Source organism: Bactrocera tryoni, chromosome 1 (assembly GCF_016617805.1).
Source record: "Bactrocera tryoni isolate S06 chromosome 1, CSIRO_BtryS06_freeze2, whole genome shotgun sequence".
In the NCBI taxonomy this organism is placed as follows: Eukaryota; Metazoa; Arthropoda; class Insecta; order Diptera; family Tephritidae; genus Bactrocera; species Bactrocera tryoni.
In genome coordinates this window covers 72,593,258-72,611,315 of record NC_052499.1, presented here as the reverse complement: position 1 = coordinate 72,611,315, position 18,058 = coordinate 72,593,258, and the positions used below count along the sequence as shown (strand labels likewise).

Here is an 18,058-nt window from a genome sequence, read left to right as displayed (position 1 = left end):
GCATTATAAACTTTTTATTTGTAATTGACTGGGAGCGCACCGCGCTCTCTCTCTCTTTCTCTCGCACACCCTTCCATTCGGCTTGACAGCTCGTTTGACGAGTTACTGCCGCGTATCGCGCCTGCGAGCTTGTGCTGAGCGCCGCTACAGGACAGGCTGCCCAACAGGCCATTTTTCTGTTTCAGTCCGCGTCACGGTGCAAGTATATATCCACAACGCTGATGTGTTCGTTCGTTTTGGCGTTTGTCGTTTTGCCGACGCATTTCTGCAAATCGTTTTTACGCGCCGGATATATCGCGAATCAATCGCTGACACACTGAGGCGCTAAAGTCGTCAACGAAATGACAGTGTTGTTCACATTATTGAAACCAGTGCAAAAAAATATTGTTACACACATACCTTTCCCACACGATTTGAGTGGTCACTGAGTACTTTAACTGTTACACTAATTATTGCAGAAAAACAAGAAGCGATAATGAGAACAGACAAAGTCACGTGCTGTGTGTGATATTTAGCGTTGTTGAGCGAAAAAAGTGATTGCAAAATTGAGTTCTACTTCGGTTGGTGCTAATTACCGCTGAGCATGATGCGTTCTGGCAGTCCACTACCACGCCCCGCCAGTCCGGCGATTTCCGAGATTTCAGTGGGGTCGCCCAGCCCGCCCCTGGTAACAGCCATGCATAATCTTAGACAACATAACGGTTTAACAGCTTTTCGGCCAATTGATATAAAACGCGCGCGACTTACAGACTTACATAACCACCAGAGATCACTGCTGGATGTCAATGACGGAGTTGGATTAACTGCAAATCAGGCGCCAGCACCACCACAACGCCGCAAATCAAGTGCTGAGCGTGTGAAAAGCTTTTCGATCGCCGATATTTTAGGTAAAGGCGATGCATCAACTCGTTCTCCAACACTGCACAGCACGGCTTCGCCGCCACCCGTGGTAGCACCATTGACGCTTAGTAAGCCCTCTAAAGCTTTGGAACCCGAAATTTTGCCAATGATACCACGGCCACAAGCAGCGCCACCATCCTCATTGCTACCCGCTCAAGTGCTAGGCGAGCGTCTGGCGCCAACTGTACCGGCACCACTAGTCATGCCACCATCACAATTGCTACTCGATGCACACGCATTTCCCAAGTCATCGGCGCATGCTTGGCAAGCAATGCGTGCAGGCGCGGCAATCGCAATGCCTTTGCGCCCCTTTCTGCCGCCTGCGCTGTTGCACTACGAACAGCGTCTGGCGTGGGACTATCAGCGTCAGCTGCAGGAACACTTTCAAGCGCAGGCACAACTTTTACGCCAGATGAGTATGGATCCCTCGATAATACCTTCTGAGGATGGTTCGGAGCGTTCGCATTCCAGTTCTGCGGGTAGTGACTGTTGCTCGCCTACCTTGAGCGCAGCGCCAACTGCAGACGGTGTGTCGTCGAATGGTGGCGATGATAAAGGGGAGAGCAAAAGGCACAAGGAAAGTGCCGAGACTGCTGCTACTGGCGAAAAAACGCAGAAATCGGCTGGTGATACGCCACTCGATGCTCTGTTTCAACTATCAACCAAAAATTTTGATGACGGTACAGGTAAGTGTTTGACTAACCTAAAAATGGATGTAGTTTGGTTTAAGGTAGGAAAGTATACTTAGGAAGATAGTCTTATATGATGATTTGAAGAACTCATTATGTACTTTCTTTACTATTCAATTAGCAATTAAAGTACTGGATGGGTTTGACCGCGTCTCATCGATACTTTCTGTAGCTTTATTTGAATTTTATATCAGCTTTCATAATAACGGAGTCGAGGTTGACAAACGTAGGTCTCAAAATTAATCAAGGATATCTCGTCGTAGGGATCTGTTACTAGGAATATGACAATTTGAACTTAACGAGATCATTTTCAGTCACTGTATCGTCTCTCTTCGATATTAAAGGAATATTGTTCACATGATTATATTCTCCATCAAGTCGGATCTCTTAGATTCCATGATCTTCTCAAGAATAGAGGTATTAGTCCTGAGTCTCTCCATTACATGGACTGACCTAGCTGAGTGTCATTAATGTTCCTTTAGAATAAATATATTTGAGCTCAGTCTCTACTGTACGGACTAAACTAGCGGTGGGTCAGTTACGTGTCTCTAGAAGCAAGGTATTAAACGGAGTCATCCCAGTATGTGGACCCGACAAGCTTAGTGTCGTTAATGTTCCTCTAGAATCAAGTTGTTAGACCCGTGTTCCCCTATAATACATTGAGTCATAGTAAAGATATTAGTGCAGAGTCTATCCAGTATGGACTGGACTAACTGTAGGTCAATTATGTTTCTCTAGAATCAAGGTATTAAATGGAGTCATCCCAGCACGGGGACCCGACTAGCCGAGATGCGTGCTGCTTGGATACCCCTGAGTGTCATTAATCTCACTGATATTAGACCTGCGTCTCTCCATTACGTGGACTTGACCAGCTGAGTGTTATTAATGTTTTTCCAGAGTAAGGATATTAGAACTGAGTATTTCCAGGATGTGGACTGGACTAGCTGAGGATCATTTATGTTTTTCTAGAATCAAGGTTTAGACCTCAGTCTCTCCAGTATAGACTGGACTAGCTGTGGGTCATTCATGATGTTCAACGTAGTTATTGTAGTTTTGGATACTGTGGAAACCGTCTGGGTTTCACCAAATGCTATTTGCTTTTGTTCGATTATCATCTTCACTCGACACAATTATTTCCTCAACTTATTAATCAATCGGTTAGCCAAAATATGAAACAATGAAAAAATTCACAGAACGTGCTTCACCACAACTGCGCAGTGGACTGACCGCAAAGTCGGTAGCACTAAATTCAATCCCAGTAGCCGAAAGTAGATTAAAACGCACAGAAAAGCGTTTCGTTACCGGATTTGAGGCGCCAGTCATTAGGTTTGTTGCCTAGCTGAATGAGACGCTTGCCAATATGAGTTGGCTGGCGGCCGCCGTGGAAGAAGCCTTGAGAAGAAGCGCAATTTCAAATTGATTTTCGTACATGCGTAACGCAAATGACGCCAGGAAGCTGACGACGACCGCTGATGACGACGCGCACTTAACTCAAACCAACGGCGTTGCCATTACAAATCACGTGATTAAACATTGTAATAATAATAATCTCTACAATTGAAGATGGCTTGTTGGCCGCTATCAGCTGGTAGAGGGGAGCGCGCTGCTGAGGTGTTGAAAATCAAGTGAAAGAATCCAGCAAAACCACCAACAACAAATGGAGGCACAAACGCTACAAAAAGTGGCATTTTGCTTTCCTTGCTCGCGGCGTAATTTGAATTGATCTGTTCTGCTGTGGCCCAGTCTACTTTAACGCCGATAGTAGCTTGGCGAGGCACTGCCGCCTGATTACGAAGCACCGATTTGTGCGTACGTGCCCCGCATGAATCCAATTTAACTGAATATTATCACATAGCGAAGCCGCGGCGACAGCAGCGCCGACTACGGAAAGCGCTGCGCAATACAGTAGCTGATTTCACTGAACGATCACACGATCACGGCAAGGTCTCCGGGGCTTAACGAGAAAACATCGACCGCGACGTGTTGGAAAAGCCATGCCGCATGGTCAACAGTTAGCTGCCGCAACAAAAACAACAACGCCGAGTCAATCAAGAAATCAAGCTCATATATAACGAAATTGGGTCCACATCATTTTTGACTCTGTGTGTGTGCATATGCAAGCATGTGTGTGTGTGTGTATATTTGGTGCGCTGATCTGTCCGTTTTCACTTTGCTCGTTACATCTGGCCGACGAGTGATGAGTGAAAATGATACGCATGCGCCAAAACGATCAAATTTGCAATCAAAATGCCGCTCGTCCGCCGCCAAATGGAATGCAAATCTGCAAACACACGCATACCTACCAAACGTGTAGTGAGGTCCACAGTGAAATGTGGCATGCCTGAAATAGACATTTGCCGACGAATTGGATTGATTTTGCTGTTATTAGCGCTTTTATTTCACCTTCATGTTTATTTTTATCCGCCGTTTATTGTTTTCCTTTTTGCGGCTGCCACTGATTTTGCTGTGTATGTTGCTTTCTTGTTGTTTTATTGGTGTTGCTGTTGTTGTTATGAGCAGCAGCGTCGCATTGATGTGCAGATCCATCGTAGAAATTGATTAATCCACCACAGGCGAGTGACCTCACTACTGTGTTTACGCTTTAAACAGAATCTCATCAAGACATAATGACAACAATTGATCATCGATCATGGTGCCGCGGCATCTTTTTTCCATATTACGAGTCCATCGCTTTTGGTTCGTGCTTGTTGTGTTTATTGTTTTGTTATTGAAACAGTTGCATTTCCTTTTTGTGGTTTTATATTAATGTGGGGCATTGTTATAGATTTGTATGTAGGCATAAAGCTGTTGATCGGTAAAAACAAACTCATATATAAATAAGAAGAGCGGAGAGTAGGAATATATTGGAGTGTGGAAAAGGCAATATATTGAAAAATATAACGGATGTCCTAGAGTTGATAAATCGGTTTCAAATGGATTTTAAACTTAAAAGTAATGATTTTTCATCAAGTTTTTAATAAATTCTAGAACAGTCAAATATATCAAAAACATGAAGAAATGTTAACATTAGCTACGCCGAAGCTATAATACCCTTCACAGAAGCATTTCTCATAGCAATAAATTGTAAAAAATCTGTATCTTGATTTCGATAGGCCAGTTTGAATGATAGCTATAACTTGATCCGTGTGTTAGAAGATTATAGCATTGCTATGGACATTAATCTACACTAAATTTCATACAAGAACTTGGTTCTGATCGATCAGTTTATAAATATGACAGCTATATCTAGAGAAAAAAAACGTGTGCTGAGCGACTAGTTCGTTTATATGTATACAGATGAAGAGTCCCGCTGATCATTTTTAAGCACACTTTTCAGGGTCTCCAACGTTTCCGTCTGGGTGTTGCAAATTTCGTGGCACCGTTCAGGGTATAAAAATTAAATTTGTAGATCCACTTGCTCCCAATTTTTATTCTATATTTAGATAATATGTGTATATATAAAGTAGTTTTTGTTTTATTATTGAGCTCAAAAGCAGTTCGGCCACGAAACTCATATTTAAAGGATTTTCATTCAATGCTCTCATTAATTTCATAACGTTCATAATTGATTATTTATTGACTAGTTATAACACAAATTCGAATATTTGTATATACTGAACCCAATGGTCGAGAAATTTTCATTCGGAATACTTAAGGAAAAATCGGTAGTAGAATTATACTGACCAGAAACCGCTGAGGCATTTTATTTTATCCTCTACGGGTACTCGAGGGAACATAAGTTGTAATAAGAGAACAAGAGATGCAGATATGTATATATCTATAGACATCACTTATACCAGACTCGAATATCAGTAATATTGCTATGTCTCTAAATATAGTGTTGGAAAAAATAACAAAAGCAAGCTGGTTACATTCGTTGTCCTCAAATATTTCTTAAGGAACTAAAGTAATATTTATTTGCTTTTGTGTTCTAACACAGATAAGAGTATACTTTATTACAAGAAGCAAAAAGATTCGAAAAAAACACTTAAAATTAAATAACATCGGATTTTTTTAATCATCTTATTAACATAAATATTTAATTAACATTTAGTGGTGCAGACTTTATTTTATAAAACTACAGAATACGTACATATGTATGTCTGTATACCTGTCTACGAGGCAGGGAAGTTGAGGGATTAATTGCACACCACACGGATTTTACTTTTCCCAAAGTCCTTCGTCTTCTTTTGGTTTAAAGCCTTGAATTATATTTTTCAATTAGATTAACAAGTTTTGAGGAATGTTTTGGATCATTATCCTGCATGAACTTCCATTTTTAGGCCATTTCTTCCACGGCATCACCCTCCCCCGTATATTAACGTAGTTTGGGGCGCACATTTTTTCTTTTATTCAGAATATCGGACCAACTAGTGAGGCTGACAAGCATCCCCATGATGAAAGCAGTATTTTTTGGGCGTCTTAATTATATTTTCTCATCAGAACTGAACAATTTAATATTAGTTTCGTTAGACCATAACAGTTATTCAAATTATGAGTGTTGGTTTATGTGTTGCTTGTCGAAAGATAGTCGTTTTATGATATTTTCTTGCTTAGAAGTGAAACTTTCTTTGCTGATCGTGCATTCAAATCCTTTTCAATTAGTGTATTCTGAATGTCCGACTGGACACTGATACCTGCAAAGTATTCTTGAGGTCATTTGAGAAAAAAAAATATTATTTTTTATGTACAAATCAAATCCAACTTTTAAGATGTGGCTCGCTTCCTGCACCGTTTCTTCATTATATCTTTAAGGTGAACGGCAGAAAACACTTTTCTAACGGTACAGTGCATCATTTCAGAAGTTTCCCTTATTTTTCCCCTTATAGATGTACAGTGCACTCCGCGACGCATTCCGGATATAAAATTATAATTGAATAACTCATTTTCCAAAAATTGATAATTTGTGGCTAAATTTTCTTGAAAGTCTTAATCGAGAAATATTCACGGAATTGTGTCTTCTCTCTATTCGTCTTTTTCCAGCTTAAACAGGTGGTCACTTATAAGATTGCAAAATAAATATGAAAAACGAAGTCGACTTAAAAAGCAGAACACAGTAAAGTATCGTTATCAGTGCTCTATTATATCTGTTTTATGTACATACAATCATTTTCGTTCATAAATAACTATTTGGTTTTAAGTACATAAGTTGATGTTGTTTCTATTATTGTTTCCAACAGTGCACGTATGTATACGTATGAATAATATCTATCATCAACAGTCCACAACAACAAATACTACAGAGCATTTGAAGGAACGAGGGTGGTGAGATAAGTACTTAACCTTCAAATGAAAAATGAAAATTATGGAAAAGATGATGTAAATCCAACATCCACCACCTAAAAAATAATTTTTTTGGAGATCTGGAAAGTACGCTTCCGTGATTGTACTGCACGGCAGTAACCATCCCTTGCGCTAGTAGAGTCATTGAGCGAGGCCAAGTACTTATTGGACTGCCCTCGTATACATACATATACTGCCATCTAGTTCCCACTGTGACAATGCTTTATAAAGTCCAATAAATAATTAAATTATCCTGTTGAGAATTATGAACTAAGCGTTGCAAATTAAGCCAATTTGTTGTCTATATTATACTGGTATAATTATATACATATTTACAAGCATATCTTACAGCTTATCCACATATAAAATTGCTTATTGACGCTAAACCAAAGGAGAGTTACAGTTATAAATCAGCTCTTTATATGAACTAATTTTATAAGTACTAGCTTCCATGTGGCAAAGTCCATCCGTTTAACAAAAGGAAGTCATCAGCAAAGAATGGAGCATATAAGCTTACATATGTACATATATGTATATATACTTAAATATAGACATACTTGTAAAGTTATATAATTCAGTTATAATTTGCTTCGACGGGAAGTTGCAGATAAAGAAAAATGCTAAAGCACACGATTAGCCAAGCAGAGAATTCTTTATTGCAAATCCGCATCATTAGACATTTGTTGAGTTATATGTACATACATATTATCTTCCAACAACAGTCAATATCTTGCAAACTTTTCTGGCTCATATTGATAAATGTTTCAACACCAAGCTTGCAACAGAACAATGTTGCGGTGACAAATGAACATTGTTGCATTGAGTGTAGTTGCAATAATCGAATGAATTTCGCTGCTGATAGTGAAGCGTAACTATCAACAAATAAGCAATACGGTAATTGCAACGTAATCGTACTGTAATGTCTAAGTACCATATGATCAAATATGACCCGGACTGTCAAAAAATTTAACTTATTTTAATATCAATATTTATTATCGCCTTCAAAAGAGACTCCTTTCGCAATCAGAGAATTTCGTTTTTTCCCCGGTTTCGGCTCATTTTTGGAGCGCCATTGGCTACATTCTTGGCTACATACCCAAAACTTTAAGCAAAATTTGTTTAGTCGATCGCTAAACGTTGAGAGCTTTTTTCAATTCGGATACACTAGCAATTTAAATGCACCTGTCCGGGTCAAATTTGATCAGATAATATAATATGATTCTTTAGTGAACTACTCAATTTCAGTCCTAGCTTTTCATTACGGTAAATGTATGTGTGTGGCAAATATAGTAGACTGACTTGTTGGACTCATATTTCATATTAGTTGCAAAGTAGTTTAAAAGCCAGTAACCAGTCGACTTCACTGCCAAGTACTTACATACTTATGGCTATGAAGTAGCTCAGCTAATCCATGACTAATACAATTATAATTAGATTTCCGCTAGGTTAAATAAGGACGCTCCTCTTGAGAACTATGTTACTAGTAATTAGAAGTATGCGCGTAATAACATTGGAAGGCAGTAAGCAGCTTAGAATTTTGTTTATTATAAAATATTGCTCTTAAAACTAGTATCTAACAACAACAAACTAGTATCCAATTACAAACGAGTTGTAACACTTCTCAGCTGCTGTCAACACATTTAAGTAACCTAGTAATGGAGACATTTTTTCTAACAAGAAAAATAATAATATTACTTAATATTGATTTTGCATAAGTTTTAAATAAATATTTGTGACAAGTATTGAGAAATTAATATTTGCATATAATTATATAAGCATATTTGCAATTAAATATTATTTTACAATGTTGGTCATAAAAAGTTATATGCAGTGAATTGTGAGTGCATCTATTTAAAATGATGCTAATTTATTTAAACATGCATCGTAAAGTAGCACGCAAGCGCGTTTTGAACCTTTTTTTAATATTACCTAAAAAGGCAGATGTGCTTATGTGCATATATAAATTTATATAAAGATATATGTGTATATATATTAACTTTTATATATCTATATACATACATATGTATATGTACATATTGAAATGTGCATATTCTTTCAATTATGCAGTTACATACTTGTAGCTTGTTTTTGCTGTTGCATAATTGGCAAAGGCCCAACGAAATCTCTCATAATAAAAAGCTTTGAAGCGTTAAAATACAATATATTGCATTTGCCCTGAGGCAGGCATCTTAAGTAGATATATGGCGTGAAAATTAAGAACTTGTTTATTATGCACATACACACATGAATATAATATATATGAATATATGAAAGAATAAGTATGTGATTACCTTACTTGGTACAAAGGTTTTTTACTCAAAACTGTACTTTAAGGGGATACATGGGTTTTCTCGGGTAAAAAACAGCATTTTTTACCAAATTTTTTCCCATATAAAAAATGAAATATTTTATTAGAATTTTTTATTGTTACAAACCTACACTTTTAACAAAGAAATTCTGAAATTTTTTTTTAGAAAAAAAAATTTTAAACCCTCGCAAACAATATGCGTCCGCGTTGGCTGGATAACTCCTTACAGCATCATCTAAAGTGAAAAACAAGTGCTTTAGCTAAAACCTTAAGAAACCTAAAAAAAACAGAAAATTGGATTTTCGGCAGACATTTTTACAAACAAATGAAAATATCAGTGAAATTTTCGCGACATTTTCGAAAACAGAACCTTCAGCCAAGTCTTTAAGAATTGTATCTCAAATGCATGTGTAAAATTTCATGAAGACCGGTTGAGTAGTTCTCGTGAAATCTTACCAGCCGACTTAAAAGCACAGTTTCGAGAAAAACTCATTTAAAGACGGGCACTTAGCCTAGCTAGCCCGAGCGCACAAGAATGAACTTTATTTAGGACAATATTCTAGAGGTGTTGTAGAATTTAATAAGGTAATAAAAAAATCGATTTTTTGAAATCCGTAAAGCCATGTAACCCCTTAAAGCTTTGATGTTGTAGAAATTTACATTTCAGTTTTTCCATAATATTAGAAACGGACGCTTATACGTACATATATACTTTTATACAGTTTCCCTCCGATCGAATATATAGAACACTGTCTTCCAAAATAGAATGTCCATATGCTTAAGTACATACATATATATGTAAATATGTGTGAATAAATAAATGCTTAAATGCATACGCATATAAACCACATACCACATGCACATATATACATTTGTATGTACCTTAGGGCGCTTATTAATGCTAGAGCCTTGTTAAAAACGCGCCATTCGTTGTAGGTAATTTATGCAAATGAATTAGTCACGCCATCTTTAATGTCATACCATGGCAAAAGTGAATGCAATTGCAAAACTTTTACTGCCGACCACAACGCAAATGCAACAAAACAGAAACGCATATTTACCTAACACACATATGTACATATTCATATTTGAACTAGCAAAGGTATAGAAATATAATAAAAACAAGAAAAAATGTTAACTTCGGCTACACCGAAGCTAATATACCCTTCACAGGTGCATTTCTTTTAGTAAATATGTGTTCAGTTTGTATGAAAGCTATAGGCTATAGTAATCCGTTCTGAACAATTTCTTCGGAGATTACATTGTTGCCTTAGAAAATACTTTGTACCAAATTTCGTGAAGATACATTAACAAAAGTGAAAGTTTTCCATACAAGAACTTGATTCTGATCGTTCAGTTTATATGGCTGCTATATGTTATAGTGGTCCGATATCGGCAGTTCCGACAAATGAGCAGCGTCTTGAAGAGCAAATGACGTTTACAAAATTTCAAAACGATAACTTAAAAACTGAGGGACTAGTTCGTATATATACAGACAGACGGACGGACGGACAGACAGACAGACGGACATGGCTAAATCGACTCAGCTCAACATATTGATCATTTATATATATACTTTATAGGGTCTCCGACGCTTTTTTCTGGGTGTTACAAACTTAATATACCCTGTTCAGGGTACAATTATATACATATGTATGTGGGTACATGTGTGTGTCTAAGCCACGCACTCTGTTATACAAAAATAAATATTTAATTTACAAGTAACGCAATAGACACTAAATTAACGGTTAAATGTAAGTTTACCTATGACTAACTTGTGGAGCTAAATATTTGAGGTCTACAGTTGTAGGTATATATTATATGATGAGCAAATATGTATATACATACATATATAATTATCTATGACACATTCACATATACAATTTTCAAAGGGTAATTTTTTTTCATTAAAATTAATTTTTTTTTTTTTTAAATCCAAATGGTGTCACTGTTAATTACATTGTGAATTTCCATAAATATGCTCGTTTTCTATTTAATGAGTTACCGTTTCAATTTAATACGCGTTTCTACAACTGTTTGCATACTTTTTGAGCAATTTATTAAACCGCGCTTGTTTATGCATTATTATTACTATTATTATTCTCTCGCTATGTGGTAATTATCGCAAAGCTCTTAAATAATATGCTCGTGCACACACTCTCTCTTTATCAGTGCGTATAATCGCAACTGTTTTTAGTAGGAGCCGCCATATACTAGTAAATACACCTACACATGTACATATTTACTTAGCACCCTGTATGCGCTCACCTGGTTGATGGATGGCGGCGATGTTGGTGTGACGCCAAGCATGTAAATCTCAGCGGAAACATTGCTCCAACTCTCTTCGTCGTCGTTTGCCATAAACAGTTCAACTATCAGCAAAAGTGTGGAGGAGGCCATTAAGTGAATAGACGTTGTAATTAAATCGTAATTAGTGACGCATACATTGTTTGTCGCTGCAAAGCACAAAGCTAGACTCATAAATTAAATGGACGCTCAGCTCAATCTGCGAAGCGTTCATTGTACGAGTGCAAATAGTAAATTGTTGTGTGGTCGTGTGTGGGAAAAATTAAAGGGTGAGCTGTAGAGAGTTAGATGGGTGCCAGTACGACTGAGGTTGAAATTTACTGTTACTTTCTTTTTAAAAGAACGTGGTCGCTAATCAAGATATTCAAAATGTTTTAAAAATTTCTACTTGATTTTGAAAATAATAAATTTCGTAATTATTCATGTAATCTATAACTAGTTACTGCTTGTGAGTGTATACATACATACATATTATAAATGCGATGCATATGAATTATTTGCAAAATAATGAAAATACTCTATTTTTTTGCTGACATTTTTAACAATTTTTATGTCATTTAGCACTGAGCAAGCTAGTTGATAAACCAAATACAATTTAAATTTTAGTACATGCAACTTTTGTTAACAATTGGCTTTAATGCACATTTAATTTGCTTGGGGCTATATGAATATGTGTACGAGGACTTATTTATAACTGCAATATGCTGAGAAATAAAGGGTGTTAAGGGATTACATGGGTTTTTCGATTTTTTTTATTGTCTTATTAAATACTACAACAATTCTAGAATATTCTAGAATATTTTCCCAAATTTTAAGTTGATGCGAGTAATAGTTTCGGAGATACAGGCTTGAGAACTCGTGCGCTCAAGGTTAGCTAGGCTAAGGGCGAAGTCTTTAAACACTTTTTTCTCGAAATAGTGTTTTTGAAGTTGGTTGGCTATATTTCTCGTGAACTACTGAACTGATCTTCGAGAAACTTAACGCAGGCCTTAGAGATACAATCCTTAAAGACTTGAACGAAGGATTTTTTTCGATTTCAAAAAATATCGCGAAATTTTCACTCAATTTTTAATTTTTTCGTAAAAATGTCTGCCAAAAATCCAATTCTATTAAAATATTTAATTTTTCTAATTAGATAATCTATGTAGTTGAATTCGACAACATATGTTTTTTTTAATATCGAAATCCCTAAAATATTTTTAGTACTCACATTTGTATTCGAGACGAGTTTTTTCTTTAGTCTTTCTTCAAAACTCTTATCTTTTATCAGTTGCGGTATTTGTAGACCTACAAATATTTCCTCTCCCATTTTTTTCTGGCTTTCGATTTGATTCCCAGGACTTTCGATGAGTAATAAAGAAATTAACTAATTCCGCTGTCAATACTATCGGACACAGTGTGTATTGTTGTAAGTATGTATCACCTTTTCCACACTCACCGTATGTTATTTTTTTCCCAAAATTGCGATTAAAAAATTCGTTTAAACTTCACTTCAAGTGGTTATCAACTTTTGAATTTATTTTCTTATAAAAGTATAAAACAAAAATGTATTTGAAATTAACCCAAGAGGTTCGCAAACTTGTAATGTAAATGTAAACTATCGTATTCATTTTCACAACATAGGTGTATAATATAACCTTAATTTTTAAACGATATGCTCGCAAAAATATGTAGAAAAGGTAAAACTTTCAATTTTCCCAAAAGGTAAAAAATATTTCAAATTAAAAAATGATGTTCGCGGAAAAATGGTAGACGTTCGCCAAAAAGAATCGGGTCGATTGGGTCGATGTCGTAGCGCCAGAGAGAGTTTTTTGATCAGTTGTCTGTCCTTTTGTACTTTGGTTCGGCGAAAGTAGATGATGGTGTGTGATGTCATTGTGTGTGTGTTAGAGCGTGGTGTATAATGCGAGGAAAATGATGATGAGTGTGGGGAATGTGGGGTACCAATGTTGCATACCAGGATGCGTGGGATGGTGTTGACGGGCAGAAGTGGGAAGGCTGATAACCATTTAGCCACAGTGAAATTGCTGAAAACTGCAAAGCCGAAGAGATCGCAATTGAGTTCACGCTTGCACTGAATACAGGAGATTAACACCGAGCTGGGTTTACTTTGCCCGCTTGCGTTCTAAAGGCAGAATTATGGATTTCGCTAAACAAGTATTGGACAACTGTTGGCTACTGCGCGACTAGGAGGCGAGAGCGACTAATATACTCAACTATTACTACTCAACTACTTGCTCTTAGCAACATTGATATTGCCACAATCCTAGCTCTTACTGGAGATTGTCTTATAGACATACATACGGGAAGATTTAAAATCTTGTCGGACGCAATCTTTCAAAAGTTTTACGAAGAAAAAAAAGGAACTCAAAGTTATTCCTCCAGCATTTATCTTTTGGAAAATTGCGATGGAAACATCTTGTTAATTCAACAAGAAGGGAAAACTTTTGCAAAAGCTGGTTAATTCAGTATAAAGTGCCTGATGAATTAGCCGTATTTGACATTAGCCGTCAGTGTGACAGTCTCAAAGCGCTTTGTCAATTTATGATGGTTTGCAATCTATACTTAGGAGCATCAAAATAGACTGACATTCTATTCTTAGTTGTCTATGTAAGATCCTTATTGGCCTTTTTCACAGTGTCGACCTTTAAACCTAACCTAATCGCTAATAATCATTAAAAAAGATGGTGTTTTAAAGCGCTCTGATTAATCGCTGGAACACTAAAATTTCTTTTAACTGTTTCAATCGTGCAACGAACCAACACCGAAGTAATTGTAATTAACTTTTGGAATTTTCGGTAGTTTATAAGATCCGTGACCTTATTTGTTCCACAAGCCAATTGTCAAAGAACGTATTGAAGTGTTAAGGACCACATTTTCAACGTTTAAAAAAAATTAGATTTTATTTTACAGAGAACTAGATTTTTTGCAGCTCTACACATGCATAATATACAGATTTGCGTTATATTGAAAATTTTGATTACTAAATTTTTGCTTCAACAAAGCCTTTATAATGGTAATGACTTTATCAGCAGTGCTAAATATAACCAGACGGCAATACGGAATACACACTTACATATGTATATCAGTATGTGTATATGAAGATATCAGCGAATAAAAAATAATTTATTGCACTAACTTAAGTCCCTCAGGTGTTGGATTAATTTGGCAGAATTGTATATAATAAACTTGAAGATTCATGATCATGGCCATTCTTCAGAAATTTTTCGAGAATTATATGTAGTGTTGTTGTTAGAAATTGGCACGCGGTGGATATTATTTCGCCGGAATCGTTAAATATTATAAATGAAAAATCGACGAATTGTTTGTTTAGCTAAATTCAAAACGATTTTCCGGTCTTCAATTGAGTGAATTTGCTATCGAAGAACACAACGGCTCCGTAATATAACTTATGCACATATCCATAAGCATATATGTATGTATGTATGTATCTACGCTTGCATATATCTATACACATACAAACTTTATAACGGAATTGCATACTCAGGTGCCTGCATGCGACACCTCCGACACTCCGCCAACCAAAAACACACCCAAACTAACCTCACCTCCACTCTCGCATTTTTGTTTTTTTTGTGCCTACTCGGCGGCGGTCGGCAAAGTCGAATAGTCGCAAAGTCGGTGCGAGGTTGCGTTTATGTGACGCATTAATCACGCGCCTTACACATTTCGCATCACTTCAAAACGTGCCGCGCTGGACACTGGTGGCAGACGAGTGGCGAACGTGGGGTCATAAAGACGGCATAAAGAGGCGCATTTAAAAACGCATTTAGTAGTCGAAAATTAGCACTTGTGAACGCACTGAATGGTAGTAAAATAAAATTTCCAAAAACAAAAAAAAAAAAATTAAAAGCGAAGATTTAAAAACCAACAGCAACGCAGAAGGGAAGACCCACCAAATGAGGGCAGTGCCACATAAAAAGATTGATGTGTAAATGGACAGCCCAACGCAACGGAAAGCTACCGCTGGCATAGCTCCGGTCAAATATTACACTAACAGACACGGCAAAGTAGCGGTCAGACCCGAAGTGGCCTACAAGTCCGTGAGTGATTTACGCACTTGCCAAAAATAAATTTACGGTAAACGGAATACCTTCAAACTGATGTACTTCAACGGAGGCGACTGGCTGGTTTGTTTACTTTTTAGAGATTGTTTAAAGTATAGGAAAACGTACTGTCTTAAACTAGGCAACCCTGCGTCTCGTGCGTCAGAACTATTAAATTCGGCACACAAAAAGTCTTTCAATTCGATATAATATAATTACGCAATCAAATGCAATAACAACAACAAGGAAGTACATTAGGCGCGTGTAAAGTCGACTCAGGTGTAATTATTATCAAAACCTAGCATATGCGTCAATTCAATTGGCATGCATGTACAAGAATGTATATATACAGTCAGTGACACAATAATAGTGCCCGGCAAGGAAAATATGAGATCCAACGCAAATGCGATCAAGATTCATCTATATTACTTTACTCTGAAAGCCTTAAGTCCTAACCTAATAAATCTTTAAACCAGAAGATCGTTGACTTCGGCAGTACCAATCCTATAATAACCCTAAAAGGGTATAGAAAGATTTAATATTGATTTTGATTATTCAGTTTGTATGGCAGCTATAAGCTATAGTAATCCCATCTGAATAATTTCTTCGAAAATTGCCTTCGTTAATAACCCATGCCCAATTTTTTGAAGATATGTCATCAAATGAAAAAGATTTCCATACAAGCGTTTTATTCCGATCATTCAGTTTGTTTGGAAAATATATGATATAGTGGTCCAATATCACGAATACGACAAATTAGCAGCTTCTTGGAGAGAAAATGACATGTGCGAAATTTCAGATCGAGGTCTCAAAAACTGAGCTACTATTACTTTGGACCGAGTTGATTTACAGGGAGCCGTACAAATGAGAGAATCTTATATACGGAAAATTTTCCACGCATCTGAACAACTTTACCTAAGAGAATATGGGTCTAAAACATGTAACGAGCCAGTGATTTTTAAGGCGACATAAAAATTTCTGCGTCAGATTTTGTGATATCCGTATTCAAAACGTAGGAACATTTTGATATACTATTGATAATTTGTCAGATTTCAACTTATCGGACAACTATAATATATCGCATATCTCTCATACAACCTTATTCCGATTCTTTATTTTCCAGTGTCCTGCCTTTAATTAAGCTAAGATCACGTAATTTTGCAGAACTGAATAACGACGCAAAAATTGCCTCGTGGATGTCACCAAAAGAGTATATTTATAATGAAGTTCTATTGATATCGTCGGTATTACACCGTTAATAATATGATTTGGTTTACCGATTTCGTCAGAATTCTGGTATATTTGGTCCTATAATACCTATGAAGGTATCCAATGTCATTAACTTACACTTGTAGTATTATGTACTTCAATAAGAGTATTAAGAGCCATCGGACTTTGTACTTCGGCCGAAGAGAATAGAACGTCAGTTTACCGGCAACAGAAGGCTTGAATATGTTTTCTCCATGTCAGTCTCAGTCGTATGAACCCCAAGTTTTTTAGACAGTACTTTTAACCATTTCATTTCATCCTGAAAGATTTTGTCTAACTTAACTTTATAGAGAGACTTAGACATTATTTTTCATAAAAAAATATCTTTAAAAATTTCTGCGATGAACCCAAGTGGGGTCCCGAATTTCAAACTTCTAAGGGAATCGGGATCGGAGTCATAGTATCATATTGCTAACATCGCTAGAAGAAACACTTTGATAAATGAATGATTATGATTGTTAATGTAGCGGCATCAAGTGTTGAGTCAAACAACACTGGGTGTGGAGTTCGTAGAGAATAGGCAAAGTGAAGTGCGGCATATTCAAACTAGTAATTTATAAACGATGCTTAACAAACGAGCAATCGTGCGACAATCGGCCAACCGGTCTGTGGCCAACGCATCAAACGCGCGCACACACACACAAACACTAGCACTCAGAAACACCACAAAAACATGGACAAGTGGACAGACGGAAGGTTTGAAAAACACTCCAATGAACACATGCACACACACACACACAAGCGGCGGATGGGAAAATTATTCACAGTTACGCTGATGAGCCATTAACGCGACGCTTTGTCGTATTTTAGTTACCAGTGCGTTTGCATTTATTTCTTCTTCTTCTTCTTTCATAGTTATTTGTGTGTACTTTTTGTGATATATTTTATTACACATTATTATATGACCGTTTCGAACGGAAGGAATCGTCAGCGCCGAGGATGCAACGCACCGCACCTTGCACCAGCAGCGTTGATGACACAAGCGCTGACGCGGCTGCGGAGGGCAGGGCGGTGTAGGGTGGCGAATGCGCATTAGTTGCGGAGCAGGTGAAAGCAGGAACATCGGAGCGACGAAATGATCGAATGCAGATGATTTGCGCGCGTCAAAGTCATAAACGCGCTTATTGAGTATTCATGTGCATGTGTGTATGTATGTATGCGTGGATGCACTTTTATTTAACACAACAAACGCTCATTATGAATGATAAATGACGCGACGATTAAATGGCTAAGTG

The 18,058-nt window shown here is 37.0% G+C and overlaps 1 protein-coding gene across 1 annotated transcript in view; it reads left to right on the top strand.

The window, feature by feature from the left end:
* The first annotated feature begins 202 nt into the window (after positions 1 to 202).
* Positions 203 to 18,058, top strand: part of LOC120766671 (segmentation polarity homeobox protein engrailed-like) — a 71,624-nt gene continuing 53,768 nt past the window's right edge. Inside the window, exon 1 of the mRNA XM_040092310.1 lies at positions 203 to 1,586. Within this exon, the coding sequence (XP_039948244.1) occupies positions 584 to 1,586 (1,003 nt within the window). The 5' untranslated portion in view covers positions 203 to 583. The remainder of the gene's footprint in view (positions 1,587 to 18,058) is intronic.